This window comes from Myxocyprinus asiaticus, chromosome 7 (genome assembly GCF_019703515.2).
Source record: "Myxocyprinus asiaticus isolate MX2 ecotype Aquarium Trade chromosome 7, UBuf_Myxa_2, whole genome shotgun sequence".
Classification (NCBI taxonomy): Eukaryota; Metazoa; Chordata; class Actinopteri; order Cypriniformes; family Catostomidae; genus Myxocyprinus; species Myxocyprinus asiaticus.
This window is the reverse complement of record NC_059350.1, coordinates 1,519,921-1,542,093: the sequence shown is the minus strand read 5'-3', so window position 1 is coordinate 1,542,093 and position 22,173 is coordinate 1,519,921. Positions and strand designations below refer to the sequence as shown.

The following is a 22,173-nucleotide window of genomic DNA, read 5'->3' as shown; positions in this document are numbered from 1 at the left end:
GACATTTAAAGCTTAAGGCTTGGTTATACATTGTTTCACATGCAGTTCTGTTTTGCATATTGATTAGAGCTCAGCCTTTCAAAGTATACTCGTTTTACTCGTTTTACGTACAGATGCATTTGACATATGCATACTATGACTGCTTTGTGATACTCTTTTAGCATATCAACTCCATAAGCATGTGCCAGTGACACACAAAGATGTAGAAAAAAACTGTACGCTAGAAAAGCTAGGCTGCACGCGGACATTCAGTGCATACTGTGCTGATGAAGAAATTTGCGTCACGCACAATTTGTGCAAGATTTACCAGCACGTGAAAAACTGAACTATACTTAGGCCTTAAAGCGGTGGTCCCACCAGTTTTTGAGAGTGCAAATTATTTCGGAGAATGCAGCGAACAGGATAAAGTGGCAAGAAGAAGTATGTGAACCCTTTGGAATTAGCTGGTTTTCTGCATTAATCGGTCATAAAATGTGATCTCATCTTCATCACAAGTATTGACAAAGCACAATGTGCTTAAGCTAACAACACACACACAATGTATAATCTTTCATGTCTTTATTGAACACATCCCATTAAAAATTCACAGTGCTCTGGAAAAAGTAAGTGTAAAAGTAAGTTAACCCTTGATTTAAATAACTGGTCACAATAACCTCAATCAATCGTTTCCGGTAGCTGCGGATTAAACCTGCACAATGTTCAGAAGGAATATCGGACCATTCTTCCTTACAGAACTGCTTCAGCTCAGACATATTCTTAGGATGTCTGGTGTGAATGGCTCTCTTGATTCCACAGCAGCTCTATTGGGTTAAGGTCTGGGGTCTGACTGGGACACTCCAAAAGTTGGATTTTCTTTTTTTAAAACCATTCTGTTGTGGATTTACTTTGATGTTTAGGGTCATTGTCTTGCTGCATCACCCAACTTCTACTGATCTTCAGCTGGCATACAGCAACACTGACATTATCCTGTAGGATATCTTGATAAACTTGGGAATACATTTTTCCAGGCCCCGAAGCAGAATAGCAGTCCCAAATCATGATGCTTCCTCCACATGACTTCACCACTGGGATGTTTTAATGTTGGTATGTGGTGCCCTTTTTACGCCATACGTAGTGCTGCGTTTTCTTCCCAAACAATTCAACCTTAGTTTCATCAGTCCAAAAACATTTCCCTAGTAGCGTTGTGGAGTGCCAAGGTGTCTTTGGAAAACTTCAGGTGCGCAGCAATATTTTGTTTGAAAGCAGCGGCTTCCTTCATGGTGTCCTGCCATGAACACCATACCTGTTTAATGTTTTCCATATAGTAGACTCATGAACAGAGATGTTAACCAGTTCCAATGATTCCTTCAAGTCTTTATCTTTCACACTAGGGTTCTTTTTTACCTCATTGAGCATTCTGCGGTGTACCCTTTGAGTCATCTTGGCTGGACGGCCACTTCTAGGGAGAGTATCCACAGTACTAAATCATCTCCATTTATAGACAGCTTGTCGAAGTTTTATGCAAAGCAACAATTCTTGATCGTAGGTCTTCTGAAATAAATTTTTTTGTGTGTGTTTTTTTTGCGAGGCATGGTCCACGTCAGAAGATGCTTCTTGTGAATAGCTAACTCAAAATGTTTGAGTGCTTTTTATAAGTCAAAGTAGCACTAACCCACACCTACAATCTTGTTTCATTAATTGGATGCCAGGTTTGCCAACTCCTGATTATAATTAGCTTTTTTTGTCCTTTTTAGCCTAAGGGTTCACTTACTTTTCCCACAGCACTGTTAATGTTTAATGGGATGTGTTCAATAAAGATGTGAAAGTTTATAATTGTTTGTGTGTTTTTAGCTTTAGCACATTGTGCTTTGTCTGTACTTGTGACTTTGACGAAGAATAATTTATGAGAAATTAATACAGAAAACCAGATAATTTCAAAGGGTTCACATACTTTATCTTGCCATTGTATGATGTTATGCGTGAGGGTTTTTGTTATTAATAAATATCACAAATAGCAAATATTGTTAAAATTTAAGTTCAAAATTTAAAATATGCCATCTATTCGCTTTCTTGCAACAATAAAAACTCACTTTGCAATGAGCCAATTGGTCAGTCTTCTCATCATTCGAATTCGCATGTCAGAGGTCACCAAATCTGAATGTTCGTCTGCAGTAGAATGCAAAATTTCTTTGCACAAGCTTGTGCTTCAGATGCATTTCAGTGGAAGTGAATGGAGTGTGAATTGATGCCCCCTTTAGTACTGAGTTTCGTTATCGCCACAGTAATGCAATAATCTCCTGTTACCATGAAATGTGAAATAGCAAAGTGATATCGACTCTCAGACATTTTATGACTCTGAAACTAAGTTTTATTAATCCTTCGTGCCACATATTTCAGGCTAAAATGTCTCAGAGTTATTTTTTTACTGCTTGGTTTTCCCAAAATTAATGCCAAGTTGGATCCTCCACTACACTTTTGAGGGGGGTCAGGGACTTTAGCCTACAACCCTCCAACTACAAATCTCCAGCACTCTTTCCTCATTTCAGACACTGTACTGATATAATTCATGAATTCTTATAGTGTTGGGTCATCATTTTATTGCACTTTCCCACGTATACTGAGTGAATTTGGATTTAGAATGTTTAAAAGAGACACAAGCATCCACTTTTTGGAATGTAATCCAGAGATCTCTGATTAACATCTGTTTTATTCGTTTTCTTTCAGTGTGTTCAGAAACTTTTTGAAGCATGTTTGTAACAGGGGTAAGTGGAGTAAGATGACTTAGTGCTTGAGCAACCTACTATATATCTATGAAACTGTAGACAATTTATGTGATGATAAAAGTAAATTAATTTACCCCTGATGATCCAGCTTACCCCAAAACATTGCCAACTTACCCTTAACACAGGGTCATATTTCTAGGGCCCTGTGTTTTAGATGCATTCTTATAATTTCATATTGAAATATAGTATAGTTTGGTGTATTTGACTACAAGTCAACATGAAACATCATTCACATCCCAGTTTTCTTGCATAATGTGATGTAAATTTGCAGGGGCGGAGCTATTGGCCACCTCACTCACAGCCGCACCTCTCTGTCCCTGGTGTCACTGTATTCCCTCCGTTTTTGTATCCATGCACCACCCCCCACACACTCGGACGATATAACACACATTGGTAATATCTAAATGCCAAAGTAAAAGTTTTGGTTCAGAATAGGGACAGAGAAGAGGGAAAAGAATAAATCTAGTGTTTCTTTTTGTTTGCTTATAGATACTGGGCAAACATCCCTCTATTCATTCACACACACACACACACACACACACACACACTGTGCTGTCATTACTTGAGAACCATGAAAACAGTTCATTGTGTTTCCATGGACACCGGGTTCTAATGATGTCATAGCAGCATTGTTCAGAGTTCAGAAAACATTGTGTCTGGCCGAGAGTTCCCATAATGCAGCCAAACAGGGTCGGGCAAACAGCCAAACTGAGATGGCATTTACAGCATGAGGGTAGAAGTGTATCTTTTTTCCTTTTTCTTTTGAGTGGAATGCATTATTAGTTTGATTTGTGTGTGTGTTTGTGTGAATGCATGAGAATGTGAGAATGTGTGTGTGTGTGTGTGTGCACAGCGACATGTCTCAAATGTTCATTGTCTTAAAGTGTTCGCCCTTTCAGCTGTCTCAAGAATGTCTGGAATCAGAGGGGCCTGGGTATCTCAGCGAGTATTGACACTGACAACCACCCCTGGAGTCGCGAGTTTGAATCCAGGGCGTGCTGAGTGACTCCCTAGTGACCTAGGTAGGGTAGAGTCACATGGGGTAACCTCCTCGTGGTCGAGATTAGTGGTTCTCGCTCTCAATGGGGCGTGTGGTAAGTTGTGCGTGGATCGTGGAGAGTAGCATGAGCCTCCACATGCTGTGAGTCTCCGCGGTGTCATGCACAACGAGTCACGTGATAAGATGCGCGGATTGACGGTCTCAGAAGCGGAGGCAACTGAGACTTGTCCTCCACCACCCGGATTGAGGTGAGTAACCGCGCCATCATGAGGACCTACTCAGTTGTGGGAATTGGGCATTCCAAAATTGTGAGAAAAAGGGATAAAATTAAATAAATAATAAAAAAATGAATGCCTGGAATGAAAACACAGATAACTCTGAAACAGCTGTGTGTGTGGGTGTGGGTGTGTGTGGGTGTGTGTGATATTTTATTATAAATAATGCTGACATAAAGCAAAATTGCTTCCATATCTTGCCTCTCTTTCACTGTTTCTGCCCTCACCTCTGTCTTTGTCGTTCTCCTTTCCAGGATGCGGTTTGTAGGTCTCTACTGAAAGCCAGTTAAATTTTTACTGCTCTAATTGCTTGTGCAGTAACAACTTATAATATTATAATAAACATTTATAATATCTGCAATCATACCCATTACTGCCAATACCATAACAAATGTCCAATATACAGTGGGGTTCAAAAGTCCACATTGAAAGTCTGGGATTTGGAAATGAAAATGAGCAGAAAACTAGGAAACGTTATAATGCAAAATTATATTCCAAATTATTTCTAAACACTAATCAGTTATAAGCAACGTCACAAGCATTTGTGACATTGACCATATTAACTGATTTTTCCAAAAGGTCGGAAGTTCTCTAAAAAATGAGCCATTGTTTATATATATAATCCAATGTTATATCTTAGATGTCCAGAACAAAATATGCCATTCAGAAGGAAAAACATGCAAAACAAATCAACAGAAAATATGTTTTTGACTATTGTGATCAAATGTATATCTTCGCAAAGGGGAGGATCTCGGCTTTCTAATGACACCTAGATTGAGCTCCTAGTCCACTCAGAGGACGAGATATTCAATGAAATAATGAGGGTGAACTGAAAATTAGACTGAATGTCTATGGACGAGCACATCTGTGAGGGCTAAAATGCATTAGAGCGCCACCTACATTTCTGATCTTTATGTTGTGATGGAATGTGATAGAGAAAAACATATTTTTTCTAGTGCTTTCTGCCACCTAGTGGAATAAATGGAGACTTTTCAAAGTGAGGTAGCGTGAACAGAATCAGAAATACATGTTTTTTTATCAAAAAAAGTTCTGTATATCATAAGATTCTAAACACATACAATATTATTTATGAATAACTTGAGTCTTTTTTTGTTTTTATGTGGGCGGTTCTCTAAAAAATGAGACCAATTTTCTGGTGAGTGTGAAAATTGCAGGGAATAGCCAAAAAAATGCACCAAAGTTTAGGGTGTTTTTTCAACTTGCCAATTTCTTTTTCTTCAGGGGTTGATTTTTAGAGAACCTTTTTTTTGTTATACAAAAGGTCACATTAAAACTTACTAAGAAACTTCTTAACAGGCCATCATAATTTATTTTTGGCACATTTCAATGACTTTTAGGTATACATTTGACTATCGTAGCCTTGTCCCAGACCCAGATTTTCAATATTAAAATAAATTAAAATACATTATAAAATACAAATTATTACATATTTAAAACTTTGATTATCTAAACAAAAAGTAAAATAAACAAGCTGTTTCAATATTTATTGAGTAAAAATTATTTCTTTATATATATATATATATATCATATATATATATATATATATATATATATATATATATATATATATATATATATATACAACTGGTGTAATTTCCACCCTACTAAAATTTTTTTTTAACTTTTGTGCACTAACCAAGTAGAAAAAATGTGTTTGAAATGAAATAAGAGATCAGTGATGTTTAAATAATAATAATAATAATAATAATAATAATAATAATAATAATAATAATAATAATAATCAAGGTATATATCACTTGTGGGCAGAGTATTTTTGTTCCCCAAAAGTGTGAAAATGTCATTTAATTGTGTGTATTTAGGAAACATACAATTTTATAAATGTTTCAAAAATGTGCTGGAAATTACACTGTGGTGGGAATTTCATGACAAAATTGACATAAATCTCCTGTGATGATTGTACACACACTGCTGGACATTGTTAGAAGACGCATTTTGTGAAAAATATTTTAACTTGACTTTCTAGAAGTCCACAGAGCTAAAAGTGCCCAAAGTTGAAGAAACACCCAAAGTTTTGTGTATAACACCTGCATTTACTGTATTTATGTTCCATTCCAACATGCCTATATGTGTGTGTCCTGTTTAAGTTGTTTTAGGTGGAACAGACACACGCGCCCTGCACACGCTATCGTAATTCTCTGGACACCCAACACCCCAACACACACTCTTATGATACACACCCTAGACACCCAGCACCCCATAGACACACACACATTCATACAGCACAAACCACAGTCACCCAACACTCCCTCTGGCATACACAACTCATTTAAGGTGTCTCCACTTTCAGGGATCAGCACAACCTCAGGCCTCAGATCACTGTTATATCTTCCCTGACTTGCAGGACAAACATCCACAGCAGGCGTCAGATTAGAGGACAGCTGTGATCAGCTGTAGAAGAGCTGAGCAAAGGGAAACTAAATCCGAGGAGTCACATAAACATGCACACACTATGCACAATATTTCCTTTTCTCTGCGGTGAGGATGTGAAAAATAACCTGAGCATGCTCCTGGGCCACCCACTCTGGTCAACAATATATGTTTTTGTGTAAAAACCCTAATAAACACTTAAACAGAACATTATCTAGTGGTTATTTTTGTTTTATTTGAGTTTTTTACAATCACAAACTATGTTCCCAGAATGTGTTTACACACACTAACTTCAACCACACTCCATTTTCCCCCTTCCGCTATATCTGCTATCGTAGGAGCGGGTGCACATGTGATTCAGGTAGCACACGGAAATTACACCCACATACATTCCCTCCTACAGTCACATACACGGACAAATCACACACACACACGTTGTCTTGTTTGATGTTTTATTGTCTTGTCTTTGTGGCTTGTGTGGGTGTAGTTCCCTCCCCTTGTTCCCCTTTAGACAACACAAAAGGTTTTGTCGGTCTCCGGCTGCACCCCTGACCAGCTTACTGAGCAAGACTGAGAAGAACCCTGTTACGTGGACAGAGGTCTGTGAGACTGAGTTTAATACGCTGAAAGAGAAGATGTGCTCCAGCCCGGTTCTACAAAGTCCAGACTTCACTCAAAGATTCCTGGTGCAAGTGGACACCTCTGAGAAGGGAATAGGAGTGGTACTGGCCCAGGGGTCTAAAGGAACCGAGAAGCCAGTTGCCTACCTACAGTTAAAGTCAGAAGTTTACATACACTTAGGTTGAACATTAAAACTCATTTTTTTTAACCACTCCACAGATTTTATATTAGTAAACTATAGTTTTGGCAAGTCGTTTAAGACATCAGCTTTGTGCATGGCATGAGTCATTTTTCCAGTAATTGTTTACAGACAGATTGTTTCACTTTTAATTGACTATATCACAATTCCAGTGAGTCAGAAGTTTACATTCACTAATTTAACTGTGCCTTTAAGCAGCTTGGAAAATTCCAGAAATGATGTCAAGCCTTTGGACAATTAGCCAATTATCTTCTGAAAGGCTGCTCAGCAAGGAAGTAGCCACTGCTCCAAAACCACCATAAAAAAGCCAGACTACAGTTTGCAAGTGCACATGGGGACAAAGATCGTACTTTTTTGGAGAAATGTCCTCTGGTCTGATGAAATGTTTTTTTCCATAATGTTTGGCCATAATAACCATTGTTATGTTTGGAGGAAAAAGGGTGAGGCTTGCAAGACGAAGAACACCATCCCAACCGTGAAGCATGGGGGTGGCAGCATCATGTTGTGGGGGTGCTTAGCTGCAGGAGGGACTGGTGCACTTCAGAAAATAGAGGGAATCATGAGGAAGGAAAATGATGTGGATATATTGAAGCAACATCTCAAGACATCAGCCAGGATGTTAAAGCTCGGTCGCAAATGGGTCTTCCAAACGGACAATGACCCCAAGCATACCTCCAAAGTTGTGGCAAAATGGCTTAAGGACAATAAAGTCAAGGTATTGGAGTGACCATCACAAAGTCCTGACCTCAATCCGATAGAAAATTTGTGGGCAGAACTGAAAAAGTGTGTGTGAGCAAGGAGGTCTACAAACCTGACTCAGTTACACCAGTTCTGTCCGGAGGAATGGGCCAAAATTCCAGCAACTTATTGTGAGAAGCTTGTGGAAGGCTACCCAAAACGTTTGACCCAAGATAAACAATTTAAAGGCAATGCTACCAAATACTAACAAAGTATGTAAACTTCTGATCCACTGGGAATGTGATGAAAGAAATAAAAGCTGAAATAAATAATTCTCTCTACTATTATTCTGACATTTCACATTCTTAAAATAAAGTAGTGATCCTAACTGACCTCAGACAGGGAATGTTTTCTATGATTAAATGTCAGGACTTGTAAAAAACTGAGTTTAAATGTATTTGGCTAAGGTGTATTTAAACTTCTGACTTCAACTATATATAGGAAGCTGTTGCCCAGAGAGACCAGGTACTCAACCGTTGAGAAGGAATGTCTCACAATCAAGTGGTCTCTGGAGAGTCTCCAGTACAATCTCCTATGGGGGGAGTTCGACCTGGAGACGGACCATTGGGCATTGACTTGGATTCATTCCACGAAGGACCACAACGCCCGGGTGACGAGATGGTACCTGGCCCTCAAACCCTACACCTTCAAGGTTCGAAACTGACCTGATAGACTGAACCTGGTTGCCAAGTACCTGTCCAGGTTCCCGGACAGTGTGCGGCCTGGAGAGCGGGGAGGTGATGTGACGAAGTGATCATCTCCATTGGGAATGGCAGCACTGGTTTTATACACACTCATCTCAACCACGCTCCATTTTCCCCCTTCCACCATCTCTGCTATCGGAGGAGTGGTTGCACATGCGATTCTGGTAGCACACAGACATTACACCTACATACCCCCCCCCTTCCCACACAGTCTTACAAACATGGACAAATCACACACACACGTTGTCTTGTTTTATGTTTTATTGCCTTGTCTTTGAGGCTTGTGTGGATGTAGTCGGTCTTCCATGTTGCGGAGCTGTGGTGGCCAAACTGATCAATTGAATGGTGGCTGGTTATGACTGCAGTGAGACTGACGAAACCATCTGTGTTGTCTAAAGGGGAACAAGGGGAAAATATATCTGAAAGAACAAGGGGTTTGTTAAAAGGTATATTTTTATTGTTATGTTTGATGTTATTATTTGATCTGATAATGAGGAAATGTGGATTTTATAGTTGATGTGTATGTAAATAAGTATATGCAGAAATTATGGTGACTGACGCTTACCTCATCAATGGTATGCTCCTAAGGGGGAGGAGTCTTGGGCTATAAGAGGGGAGCCCAGACTCAGTTTCATGGCTTTTTAGTAAGCCCAGCAAGCGTGAAGTACTAGTGCCGTGAGTGACTTCAAAGATTGTATATTGTGGGTACCCCTTTGTGTATATATTTGAATATATTTATATATTTTCTTTTCTTTTATTGATTTATATTTTCTTTGATACTTTGGTTTTGGTGTGCACTAGCTGTAAATATTACTTCACGTTTGGATTTATCTTCTTTTTATAGGCGCACTGTGAATAAAATTCCATATTGCACCAAAAGTGCATTTGCGGGTTGAGCCATAATTGTTCCCTTATTCTTTTCCGAACATCTCCACATCCCCCAGTGGGTCTGAGTGGACCCATTCTTTGAGCCAGTTTGGTGAGAAAGGTGGGTCCGCAAAGGCCTACTGCATCACAGATGAGAACTTACAGGATTGGGACTAAACAGCTGTGTGGCCACAAGAAAGCTACTTGTTAGTGAGGCTAATTGGAATAAACGACTTCAGTTTGCTAGAGAGCATAAAGATTGGATTGTGGAGCAATGGAAAAAGGTCATGTGGTCAGATGAGTCCAGATTTACCCTATTCCAAAGCGACGGGCACGTCAGGGTACGAAAGGAAGCGCATGAATGCACCCGTCATGCATAGTGCCCACTGTACAAACCTCTGGAGGCAGTGTTATGATCTGGGGTTGCTTCAATTGGTCAGGTCTAGTCTCAGCAATGTTAAGCGGCAATAAAATTAAGTCAGCTGACCTCCTGAATGTGCTGAATGACCAGGTTATCCCATCAATGGATTTTTTCTTCCCTGACAGCACGGGCATATTCCAGGATGACAATGCCAAGATTCATCGGGCTCAAATTGTGAAAGAGTGGTTCAGGGAGCATGAGGAATCATTTTCACACATGAATTGGCCACCATAGAGTCCTGACCTTAACCCCATTGAAAGTCTTTGGGATGTGCTGGAGAAGACTTTACGGAGTGGTTCGACTCTCCCGTCATCAATACAAGATATCGGGCAAAAATGAATGCAACTCTGGATGGAAATAAATGTTGTGATGTTACATAAGGTTGTCAAAACAATGCCATGATTAATGTGCACTGTAATCAAAGCTAAAGGCGGTCCAACATAATATTAGAGTATGCAACTTTTTTTGGCCAGGCAGTGTAATTATAAATAGTTATATTTAAATAATGAAAAGCATAGAAAAATCATAAATATTCGCAATTTCTTCTATTTTCCTCTCACCATAGCTACGTCTGATGTCTTCACCGGTCATCCTCATTAATTTGCGTCTTCACACAATTTAAAACCTCAGTTTGCGATTTCTCTAATGAAAAATTACTTGATGTTAGATTAAATAAATACATATGGTAGTAATTTTATTCAAATCATCTAATTGAAGAGAACATGCTAGTAAGTGCTTAGTTTTTGTTATTATTGACTAAAATGGAGAGATGTCCCTGCTAACTGTACAAGTCAGTCATAAGAAGTACATTTTATGTTAGCTTAAAGATGTTTGAATGTGTTATGTATGTATGTGGAACAAACAGACAGAGAACTACTTTCAAGGAAGGCTTACCTCTTACTGGTCTCTTTTGAACAACACGACTTACTGTACATTCAACCAGATCTCATATAGATCTCTTGTAATGCAGCTCCCCAGGTAACCATCAGATGGCACAATATAGTACAGAACACTATTATTAATTACATTCCATATACACTAGAATGTTTATTACATTTTCAACGTCAATAATTGTCGATAATGTTCAGATTTTAAAAACCATAAATTGTGTTGAATGGTTTAATGGGGTGTCTGCTGATGCTCTCCTAACAAAATGACAAATAACAAAGAGACACACAATCCTAATACCTCTTCCACAAGTAAACACACAACCTCAACCTCTGTAATCTCTTGAATTTAGTGTTGGGATAAAATTTGTGGCTCTATTCTGATTGAATAGGCAAAATGAGTCAAGACGAGGATGAGAATTTACAATGGATCACAAGTCAGTAAGTATACCCTTTATTCAGTTACTCTATATTTACACTTTTAGAAAAGTTTAATTGCCATCAGTTACACAATGATATGTAACAGTTTGTGATGCAGAACAAAGCTACTGTGCACACATCCAGTTCAGTAATGGAACAAAATAAGTAGTTATAGTGCGCCTTCTGATGGACAATCAATGTAAGGAGTTCTACATTGCTAGGAAGTACACCTGCTGAAAAAGACCAATTAGCCAAATTAATTACATATAACATTATTGCTTGGATTTTGTTATTTTTTATTAATACTTACATTTTTTTATTAAACATAAAACCACTTATTCTACCATTAATACAGTCTCTGATATTGTCCCCATTTGGCAAAAGCTCTAAATTAAGATTTTCAGTGAGTTTCTGGTGCAGTTGTGTAGAAAGACTCATGTGATTTGGGTGGTTTAACAATCTTCAGATGTTCAAGACAGCTGAAGCTTCTGCCTTTCAGCAATCTAGAATGGAACAAAGGGGAACAATTGATTTTTTAATGCTTTATCCTGTTAAGAGCTAGTCATTACATGATAACAGTAGGATCTCAAAATGTTTCTATTATACCTATCAATCTCAAAACTGTATAAGTACTACGTCATACAATTTTAAACTACCATTTAATAAAGGAGTGTCGTCCTCCATTCTACATTGACAAAAGGAAGGTTTAATGTGCATTGGCTGGGGGTTTGACAAATGTATTCGAAAAGTATATATGGAGAGCTGGAGTTATAGCGATCATTTAAAGCCGGATTACACTACAAAACTTTCACGCTGATTCTAGCCCCGATTTTCAATTGGGCTAAATTGGTGTTAGCTTGCTCCAGTATGCAGATTTTGGTGTGCAAGCATGTTTGATATTTCTGAGCTGACTATCCACAACAACAGTGTAGCAGCCAGTGGAGATTGAGAACGTGGTGTGACAAAGCTCAAGAAATGAATATGGATAACTCCACTAATAGCGTTGCTGTTTCTAGAGGCCATACTGGCCCCATATTTCCAACCAAAACTGCACCCAAATGCTCTTTGCTCATTTTTTGTCGCTATTTAGAACACAGAGTAGCAACAACAACAGCCAGTTCCTGTATTTATGTTTGTTTACATCTGTCATGCATCTCTTAGAACTGGAGGGCGTGTGTTTCCAAGCAAGATTGTGATCGGATCAAATCGACTTGACATTCTTAGATGGGTAGTGTGTGTCTTTTCTTGTGTGATGCCCATTTTCTTTTCTGGAGTGATTTTCAAAGTCAGTAAATGTGTGATGCCTGGTATTTTAAAATCTGTTCAGATTTTAGAAGCCATGTGGTGTAATCCAGCCTTTACTGTTATCATATTTACAGATAGATAGCATAAAATAAAATGTTTGGGATTTTTTTTCCTATCAAAAGACAATTAATAGAGAAGGTGAGTACTCAAATTCATATAGAGATGTAGATTTTAAGGTTTCACTTACATTGAGTGCATAAATTCTCCTCCCGCTTCATATCTGACACAACAGTTTTTATTCATGTTTCACCTTTGCAGTTTAAATAAACCATAGGGTGCTTTTCATTTCTGAAATTGTGCATCCTCCTAGTTTCCTTTCCTTGCTTCCGGAAGCATCCTCGGTTTGCTTACTCTGTCCTCGGTACTCGCCTCCTTGAGGTGCATTTAGAGTATTGATACATCCAGTGAGCAGGACGTTGTGTTTTATGAATCAGTCTTGCTTCGATTCCCCCATCCTTGTTTCCTTTCCTTGCATCCTAAGAGGGAGGAGTGAAGAAACAAGGAAAGGAAACAAGGATGCACAATTTCAGAAATGTGAAGTACCCCAGGTATAACACGTCAATGGGTGTGAGAGATTTACTATCAGACTGGCAGTGCCATAGTCCCACCACATGTTTAGATGAGTGATATGGTGAGATTGGAGACCAGAAATAGAGACAGCAGTAAGTACTACGGTTTATTTATATTCACATGGAAAAAACATACAACTGAAAGTAATGCTTTGCCTCAAAATATATGCATGAACTTCTATCAGATTAAAGTTTGAAAAGGATGATCATTACAGTCATCAGTTACAGATAAAAAACACACTGAGATTTGCTCAGTGGAAAAATATACAAAACAGCAATCAATCATTGCGTACTGTCAGGCGTACTTCATTATTAATTAAAAATAAGAAGGGAAAACGGTTCAGCTACAATGGCACAATGTTACAACATTAAACAAATAATTGAAAAAAGGGACTGTCTGGATTTAACTGAAATTTTGTGGATTTTGTTTTTCCTCAAGTTCGAAGAACCTAAACTGATCCTGATCATTTGACTGTGCTGTAAATCACTGATTGATCTTCCACTATTTGATCAGCAGATCTGTAGAAAATAACCAGAGAGTGTAAATGACATTTTATAGATAATCAAAGACAAATACAAAACCAAGAGGCAGGAGCAGAGTACAGAACAAATAAGAGTTCAGTTAAAAAGTGTTTAATTTCATATTTATTTACATGTCAGAATTGTTAACTACTATTAGTTTTCTCACCTAGCAACAGCAGCATCAGGCTGGTGAATTCTAATAATGTCATACTGGGATTCATCCTCTTCTGGTCTTTTCATCTCTTTGTATTTGTGATGTTGGACCGTTGCATACTGGATCTCCTCAATATCTCTGGATTCAGAAGCTTTATCAGCTGTCTGATCACTCCACTTATGTGAAACATTGGCATACTGTGCATCATCACAATCGGCTGATTTAGAAACATGAACATGAGGGGTTTGAACCATCCTCGTTACACTGGCATAAGGATCATTCTAGAATGAGAGGAGATGACTTATCACACGTAATGAGTTTCAAAAAAACATTTAAATAGCCAATATATAAGTCAATCTTCTACTGTCTATTGTAAAAGGTGCAATTCACAACCATTTATTTAAAAAGGGCTCTTCTTTCATCTCACAGTTTTTTTTATTCTCCAATTAATTCTCTTCACAGACTGCTCTAAATAATTAAAACACAACTAAAACTCAAACAATTTACAAATACAAGAATATATAAATTATATTAACAAAGGAAAAGACAAGTCTGACGTTTTGTGCACCATTTGGAATATAACTAATTCAACTTTCAATGAGGAGGTAAAACCAATTAAATATCTAAAGTGTATAAACAGCCAACAGGACATTTAACTGTGAAACACATCTTTATCTAAACTTAACATCAGCAGTCAGTATATTATTTAATTCACCTGCTTTTGTTTGATGTCATCAGGTCTGTGTTTTTTCTTCTTGCTATAAAGACTAAAAAGTGCATTTGTATTTATATTCGTTCCATTGTATTGTTTGTTAAATGTGTGGTTTATCTTATAGACTGAATGAACTCACCATATGAACAAAATGAGAATGAAAATTAAAACTCCACATCCACCTGTGACTCCAGCAACTGCATATAGAACTGTGTTTTCCCCTAATAAAATTAAGTGTCAGAATTGTTTTTGTGTTGTGTATAATGATTTTTCTTTACCTTATTTAATAATAAAAAAAGAAAAAGGAAATTATCACAAATCTAGATGTTACAAAAAGAGATGAGCTGCATTATTCCATGATTAAAGGTCCTGAAAGGAGAAAAGACGGACTTTCCAACTCTTTACATTTAGATATACACTCAACAGCTACTTTATTAGGTACACCTGTACATCTACTTATTCATGCGATTATCTAATCAACCAATCATGTGGCAGCAGTGCAGTGTATAAAATCATGCAGACTGGGGTACCTCAGGGATCAGTGCTTGGGCCACTTCTCTTCTCTATATACACAACATCACTGGGACCCATCATTCAAGCACATGGTTTCTCTTACCACTGTTACGCTGATGACATGCAACTCTACTTGTCTTTCCAGCCCAACGACACCACAGTGACTGCTCGAATTTCTGCCTGCCTGGCAGACATCTCAGCCTGGATGAAGGAGCACCACCTGCAACTCAACCCAGCCAAGACTGAACTCCTTGTCTTTCCAGCCAACCCTGATGTTGAACACAACATCACCGTGCAGCTGGGTGCAACTACAGTAATGCCTTCCAAATCAGTCAGAAATCTAAGGGTAACCATCGACAACAGACTACATTTCACAGACCACATCTCAAAGACCGCAAGATCATGTAGATTTACACTCTACAATATCAGGAAGATAAGACCCTTCCTCTCTGAACATGCCACACAACTACTTGTCCAGTCACTTGTCATAACTAGACTGGACTACTGTAACGCTCTCATTGCAGGCCTCCCTGCATGTGCAATTAGACCCCTCCAAATGATCCAGAATGCAGCAGCACGTCTGGTCTTTAATGAACCAAAGAGAGTGCATGTTACACCACTCCTTGTCTCTCTCCACTGGCTACTGGTTGATGCACACATCAAATTCAAGGCTCTGATGCTGGCATACAGAACAGTCACTGGGTCTGCTCCAGCATACCTAAAATCATTTATGCAGAGCTACGCGCCCACTAGAAGTCTGCGGTCAGCTAAGGAACGTCGCCTTGTTGTACCAACACAAAGAGGCACCAAAACACTTTCCCGGACTTTCAGCTTCATCATACCACGTTGGTGGAACGACCTTCCCAACTCCATCCGTGAAGCTGACTCACTCTCTGTCTTCAAAAAACGACTAAAAACACATAATTTCTATAAATTCTGTTGCACTTTATTCTGTTTTGAATAATATTATGATGCTAGTTATACTTTTTAATACAGCACTTTTTATACCACTGTCTCCTAAGATGATTCGCTTATGTTTTCCTCTCTTGTAAGTCGCTTTGGATAAAAGTATCTGCCAAATGAATAAATGTAAATGTAAATGTAGATGGGGTCAGGAGCTTCAGTTAATGTTCACATCAACCATCAGAATGGGGAAAAATTTGATCTCAGTGATTTCCACCGTGGCATGATTGTTGGTGCCAGATGGGCTGGTTTGAGTATTTCTGTAACTGCTGATCTCCTGGGATTTTCACACACAACAGTCTCTAGAATTTACTAAGAATGGTGCCAAAAACAAAAAACATCCATTGAGCGGCAGTTCTGTGGGCGAAAATGGCTTGTTAATGACAGAGGTCAGAGGAGAATGCCCAGACTGGTCCAAGCTGACAGAAAGGTGGCAGTAAACAAAATAACCACATGTTACAACAGTGCTATGCAGAAAAGCATTTCTGAACATACAGCATGTCAAACATTGAGGCGAATGGGCTACAGCAGCAGAAGACCCCTCCGGGTACCACTAATGTCAGCTTAGAACAGGAAACTGAGGCTGCAGTGGGCACAGGCTCACCAAAACTGGACAGTAGATGATTGGAAAAACATCACCTGGTCTGATGAATCTGGATTTCTGCTGAGGTACCCAAATGGATGGCCCACTACAGCCTCAGTTTTCTGTTCTTGGCTGACAGAAGAGGAACCCAACGTGGTCTTCTGCTGTTGTAGCCCATCCGCCTCAAGGTTCGATACGTTGTGAATTCTGAGATGCTGTTCTGCTCACTACAATTGTACAGAGTGGTTATCTGAGTTACCGTAGACTTTCTGTCAGCTCGAACAAGTCTGGCCATTCTCTGTTGACCTCTCTCATCAACAAGGCGTTTCTGTCCACAGAACTGCAGCTCACTGGATGTTTTCTGTTTTTGGCACCATTCGGAGTAAATTCTAGAGCCTGTAGTGTGTGAAAATCCCAGAAATACTCAAACCAGCCCGTCTGACACCAACAATCATGCCATGCTCCAAATCACTGAGATCACATTTTTCCCCATTCTGATGGTTGATGTGAACATTAACTGAAGCTCCTGACCCGTATCTGAATGATTTTATACATTACCCTGCTGTCACACAATTAGCTGATTAGATAATCGCATGAATAATAGATGTACAGGTGTACCTAATAAAGTGGTGGGTGAGTGTATTATGATTGTGTGAATTTTTTTAATTACACTGTAATTTTTGATTTCTTCAGAAACACTGCATCACAGTTTAATTCTGCTTGTTCACTAAAGAATGATACATTGATACATACAAACCTTTAACAGTGAGTTGAACAGCAGCTGATCTCTGAGATCCATGTTGATTCTGAGCCACACAGTAGAAGAATCCAATCTGTAGTGCACTGTAACTCTGTCCAGATCCCACAGCTGAGGTTTCATTCCCCTTAAACCAGGTGTAGTTCAGAACAGGTGGGTTTGAATCACAGCTGCAGGTCAGAGTCACTGAATCACCCAAAACTATTTCACCAGATCCACTGATGGACACTGAGACATCACTGGGTGGGTCTGAAACAGACAACAGAAAATCTATAATATTGCTTTACGGTAGATAATCCAGTGATCTGTTACAACAGTTACTGCTGTTAACATCATTAACTTACACAAAACATTTAATGTCACAACATCAGAGTATTTCTCTCCAACTTCATTTCTGGACTTGCACTTGTATTCTCCACTGTGATCAGGGCGGATCCTCGTGATGCTGTAGATTTCTCCAGCTTCTACCATTTTTTCATCCTTAAACCAGGTGTAGTTCACAACAGGTGGGTTTGAATCACAGCTGCAGGTAAGATTCACTGAATCCCCCTCCACTATTTCCCCAGATCCACTGATGGACACTGAGACATTCTTGGGTGGGTCTGAAACATACAGAAAATGTATAATCATGTTTTGAGATAACCCAATGATCTCTTACAACAGTTACTGCAACATCCTTAACTTACACAAAACATTTAATGTCACAGCATCAGAGTATTTCTCTCCAACTTCATTTTTGGACTTGCACTTGTATTCTCCACTGTGATCAGAGCGGATCCACGTGATGCTGTAGATTTCTTCAGATCCTACAGTTGTATTCTCCTTAAACCAGGTGTAGTTCAGAACAGGTGGGTTTGAATCACAGCTGCAGGTCAGATTCACTGAATCACCCAAAACTATTTCACCAGATCCACTGATGGACACTGAGACATTCTTGGGTGCGTCTAAAACAGATGAAAGTGAAACATCTCATAGATATTCAGAAAACAATCTCAAAATCACAGATTATGTATAGTGGATCTGCTACAGTTGATGACCCCATTAAATTGAGGAACACTACTTTCTTCCCTGCATTGACATATTTCCCATTTAAACATGAAATTGAGCTTGTACCATGGGCAAAAGGTAAGACGACATTTGACATTTAGGTCTTTAGGAGAATAAGCAGAGAACAATCCAATGATTTCAAGTCACATTGAAACAGTTTTCTCGCATTGGATTTTCTTTAACAAAATGATATTTGGTAGTTTATCAGCATATTGTGTGCATTTAAACACACTGCTTACTTTTGTAGCATTAGATCAGTTGCACATGATATGAAGACTCCAGTCATATCAGTAACCTTAAAAAAACGGTTTAATTCCACATTCCCTCATGGGGGCTGCCATGTTAGGATCACATGACCAGTTGAATACTACTCGCTCAATCTCAGTAACCGTCCTATTACTGGACAATTTCACTTATGCATTAAATTAATTAAGGCTGAATTGTATTTCTCTCTTTCTCTTTTTATTTTACTCTCTTCTGCTACTATTGCAGCCTTCAAATGGAATTGAAAATATCGTAATTACGAGTTTCCAGCACATGAATTAATAAAAACAAAGTAGTATTTACAAATGGTGAAACTTGGAATTCTTGATGATACCAGAGTAGTCAAGTTGTGACGTTGGACAGGGCGTGTCGACATGAAAGATGGAAAGCAATGATTTTGAAAAGTTTTTAAAAAAATCTGTGCTTTATTTCAATAATACTAGTTTGTCTATTATGACAGCCAACTAATGACTGAAATTAAACATTTGTCAGATTCCATGCACTAATATATACATGCAGGTTGTGTTAAAGTGATGTAAAGTATTCATTTTTGCAGGTTCAACAGAAATAGAGCTTTTGTTGTGGTTTATTATGTATCTGTATTTTGGCTTCTTCCGTATTTCGTTTCCAAATTGAAAGCCTGACATATCATAGTAATGAATGCCCATCTGTGATGTATGGGCTTCAGATGCACCTGAGGGCAGCATAGTTGTGGCATGCAGCCCACTAATGGGATAATTGGGCTTGTTAGTGCTGGTAGATGTTACATTTTACTGAGAGACTTTAAAATTCTCAGTTTATTGCTCTTAAGAGAGAAAGAAAGAAGGAGAGCTTGAGTGTTGAGAGTGACGATGGATGCTTTTCATTTCCTAAACTGTGCATCCTCATTTCCTCACTCCTCTGTCCTTGAGCCCGTGACCCGGAAACCGATCAAAGTGAAAGACATATCAATTTTCTAAATGCACCCTGGTAATGGAAGCTTACCAATGACGCTTGAGTAAGGAAACACAGGATCATCCTATGCGGAAGACATTTTGGCCGAAGCACTTGATGCATGTACTAGCCCTTCACATCTGACACAAAAGTTTTAATTCATGCTTCACTTTTGCAGTTTAAATAAACCATAATTGTCACATACCTTAACCATGCATCTTGAATTATTAGGTTTTATTATGTTCAACAACATAACAGAAAGCCCTCTGAGGTAATGTAGCTGTGCAAATATAAGGACAAATAGGGTGAACGAGTCTTCCTCTTGTGCATTTGGGGTTTTGTTTGATTTTAAGACAAAAAGGGAGAAAAACTCTTCCCTTAGCTAATTTGGGTTTTATTTTCAAGACAAATGGGAAGAGAGACTCCTTCCTGTGTTTGATTTTTATTTTGAAGATAAAAGAGGAAGAAAGCCTTCCCATTGTTTGTTGTTAATTTATTTTCAAGAGAAAGCAGAAGAAAGTCTCCACTTTTATCGTGTGGGTTGTTGTTCTTCTCTTTTTGAGAATCTAGTGTGCTTGAAAAGAGCATTCTCTTAGAGTCGGTTTCAGATCGATGCTCTTGACTTTCCTCAAGTTTGTCTTAAAGAGTCTTCCATTTGAGAGCACCCAAAATTGGACCACAATGAATTGTCACTTTGCTATAAAAGTTAATGACTACTTACACTTGACATTGAGATAAGTATGAGGTGATGTGAGATTGTATCCGTGTACAGCACAGCTATATCTGCCTGCATCCTCTCTTCTGACAGACTGCAGGATGAGTGTATTGCTTGTCTCAGTTAATGACTGTGTGTTTTTCAGCCAGATGAATGTTGCTCTGTTATTCACATTACAGGTGCTTTTACATGTCAGACTGACTGTATCTCCCTCTGTCACGCTCTCAGGAGACTCTACATGGAGATCTAAAAACATCACAACACTGATTCAGCATGTGTTATTGCACTTTTACTGACCAGTACAAACTGCTATTCAATGAATGTCACCTGTAACATCAAGAGTCACTCCAGATTTACCAGTCCATTTTCCTCCATGTTGATCAGTTATGAATCTGAAATAGTACTTGCGTGCATCGTTCTGTGTCACATCAATCAGTCTGAGGGTGCAGTTCTGCTGGTAATCTCCCAGATACTGAATCCTCTGACTGTATTCAGGGTAATTTAACAGATTTGGAGGATCTGAACCTGTATTATCAGTCCAGAACACATTCGTGATCTGATATCCAGTAGGGTATGTATAAGTGCACGGCATTATCACTGATGATCCCTTTATTGCACAGATATATGAAGAGCTGTAACTCACATCCCAATAAGTACTATAAACCCCTGAAACACAATTTATAATCAACAAATTAGCAGCAGAAATTAACATGCTGAGGCCATGTTAAAATTGAGACACATCTGCCATTACCCGCATACAAATAATTAATACAAAGTGTTTTTGAGGTGTTGTAACATCATTAACCAGTTGAAGTGCATGCCCCCCACCCCCCCCCCCAGAACTGATGTCACATTGCTTAAATTAGTTCACATTTACTATATAGTTTGGTCAAAAAAAAAATTTATAATTTTGAACAGCACACTATATGGTAAATGTGAACTAATTTAAGCAAAGTAAAGTCAAACCCATGGGTGGGGTCAATGAGCATCAAATAACTCACCCTCAATAATGAGCAGAAAGATCAGAGGAAGAAGAGCCATTCTGACTGACATCACCATAGCAACACCTAAAACACAACCACTATGCTAGTTTATTGTTACTTAAAAAAACAAATGCAAATTTCTTTCTCTAAATCTTGACACATTTATAAGGTAAAAGCTACTCAGTTTAGTTAACAAGGATTCTGAGATGAGAACAATGAGAACTTGTCACAGAGCTCTTCAGCATCCCTTACAAAAATCGAGAGTGCAAACTTCCCGCAAATTCGCCACTGATAATTTTCACATGCAAATGAGCTTTGCGGCAAACTTGCGGAAAATCGTCCATTGTTGCCAAAGGTTTGCCAGAGGTTCACAACTTCCGGTGAAGAGCTGAAAACTTCTGGCAAACATGTGCTGCGAATCAAAAGCTCATTTGCATGCGAAAATAACAAGTGGCAAATTTGCAGCAAGTTTGCGGCTAGTTTATGAACTTCATGAATTAAAAACAGAGAGATGAGAACTCCTCTTACCGTGTTTATTGTACTGTAAGTCTCGAGCCCATCACAGATGAAATGATGAATGCTGAGAATAGAGTGGTTTAGAGCCACAGCATGCATCCTCATGCACACTAAACCATTTCTTCCTCTTTGGTGAGCTTCCTCCCTCTCTCAGTATTGATAGAAATGTGATCATTTACACTGAGGTTGAAAAGCATCAGTAGTAAAAATGACAGTGTTTAATGGTAAGCATCAGAGAGAGGGTGGAAATGGTCATTTCAAATGTTATTACACTTTTGCTGTAAGAAACCTTGACTAACCTTAAGTTATCGGATGATACTACAAGATTGCCAAG

General features: G+C 38.7%; 1 protein-coding gene across 1 annotated transcript; it reads right to left on the bottom strand.

Moving 5' to 3' along the window:
* Positions 1–13,283: 13,283 nt before the first annotated feature.
* On the bottom strand, positions 13,284–21,902 carry LOC127443334 (B-cell receptor CD22-like). The gene is made up of 11 exons (XM_051701827.1): positions 21,852–21,902; positions 21,342–21,407; positions 20,668–21,006; positions 20,347–20,586; positions 18,068–18,325; positions 17,726–17,983; positions 17,382–17,630; positions 14,705–14,786; positions 14,569–14,620; positions 13,866–14,134; positions 13,284–13,696 (listed from the first exon to the last, which is right to left on the bottom strand). The coding sequence occupies exons 2-11, from the start codon at positions 21,397–21,399 to the stop codon at positions 13,642–13,644; spliced, it is 1,860 nt and encodes a 619-aa protein (XP_051557787.1). The 5' UTR covers positions 21,400–21,407; positions 21,852–21,902; the 3' UTR covers positions 13,284–13,641.
* Between the last annotated feature and the right edge of the window lie 271 nt (positions 21,903–22,173).

Excerpts from the sequence above, each read along its gene's own strand:
- LOC127443334 (XM_051701827.1), bottom strand. The coding sequence starts at position 21,399 with ATGGTGATGTCAGTCAGAATGGCTCTTCTTCCTCTGATCTTTCTGCTC. Across the intron at positions 14,621-14,704 it reads ATTCTCATTTTGTTCATATG|TCTTTATAGCAAGAAGAAAA; the intron begins GTGAGTTCATTC and ends TGCACTTTTTAG. Across the intron at positions 14,135-14,568 it reads ATGACATCAAACAAAAGCAG|AATGATCCTTATGCCAGTGT; the intron begins GTGAATTAAATA and ends CTCTCATTCTAG.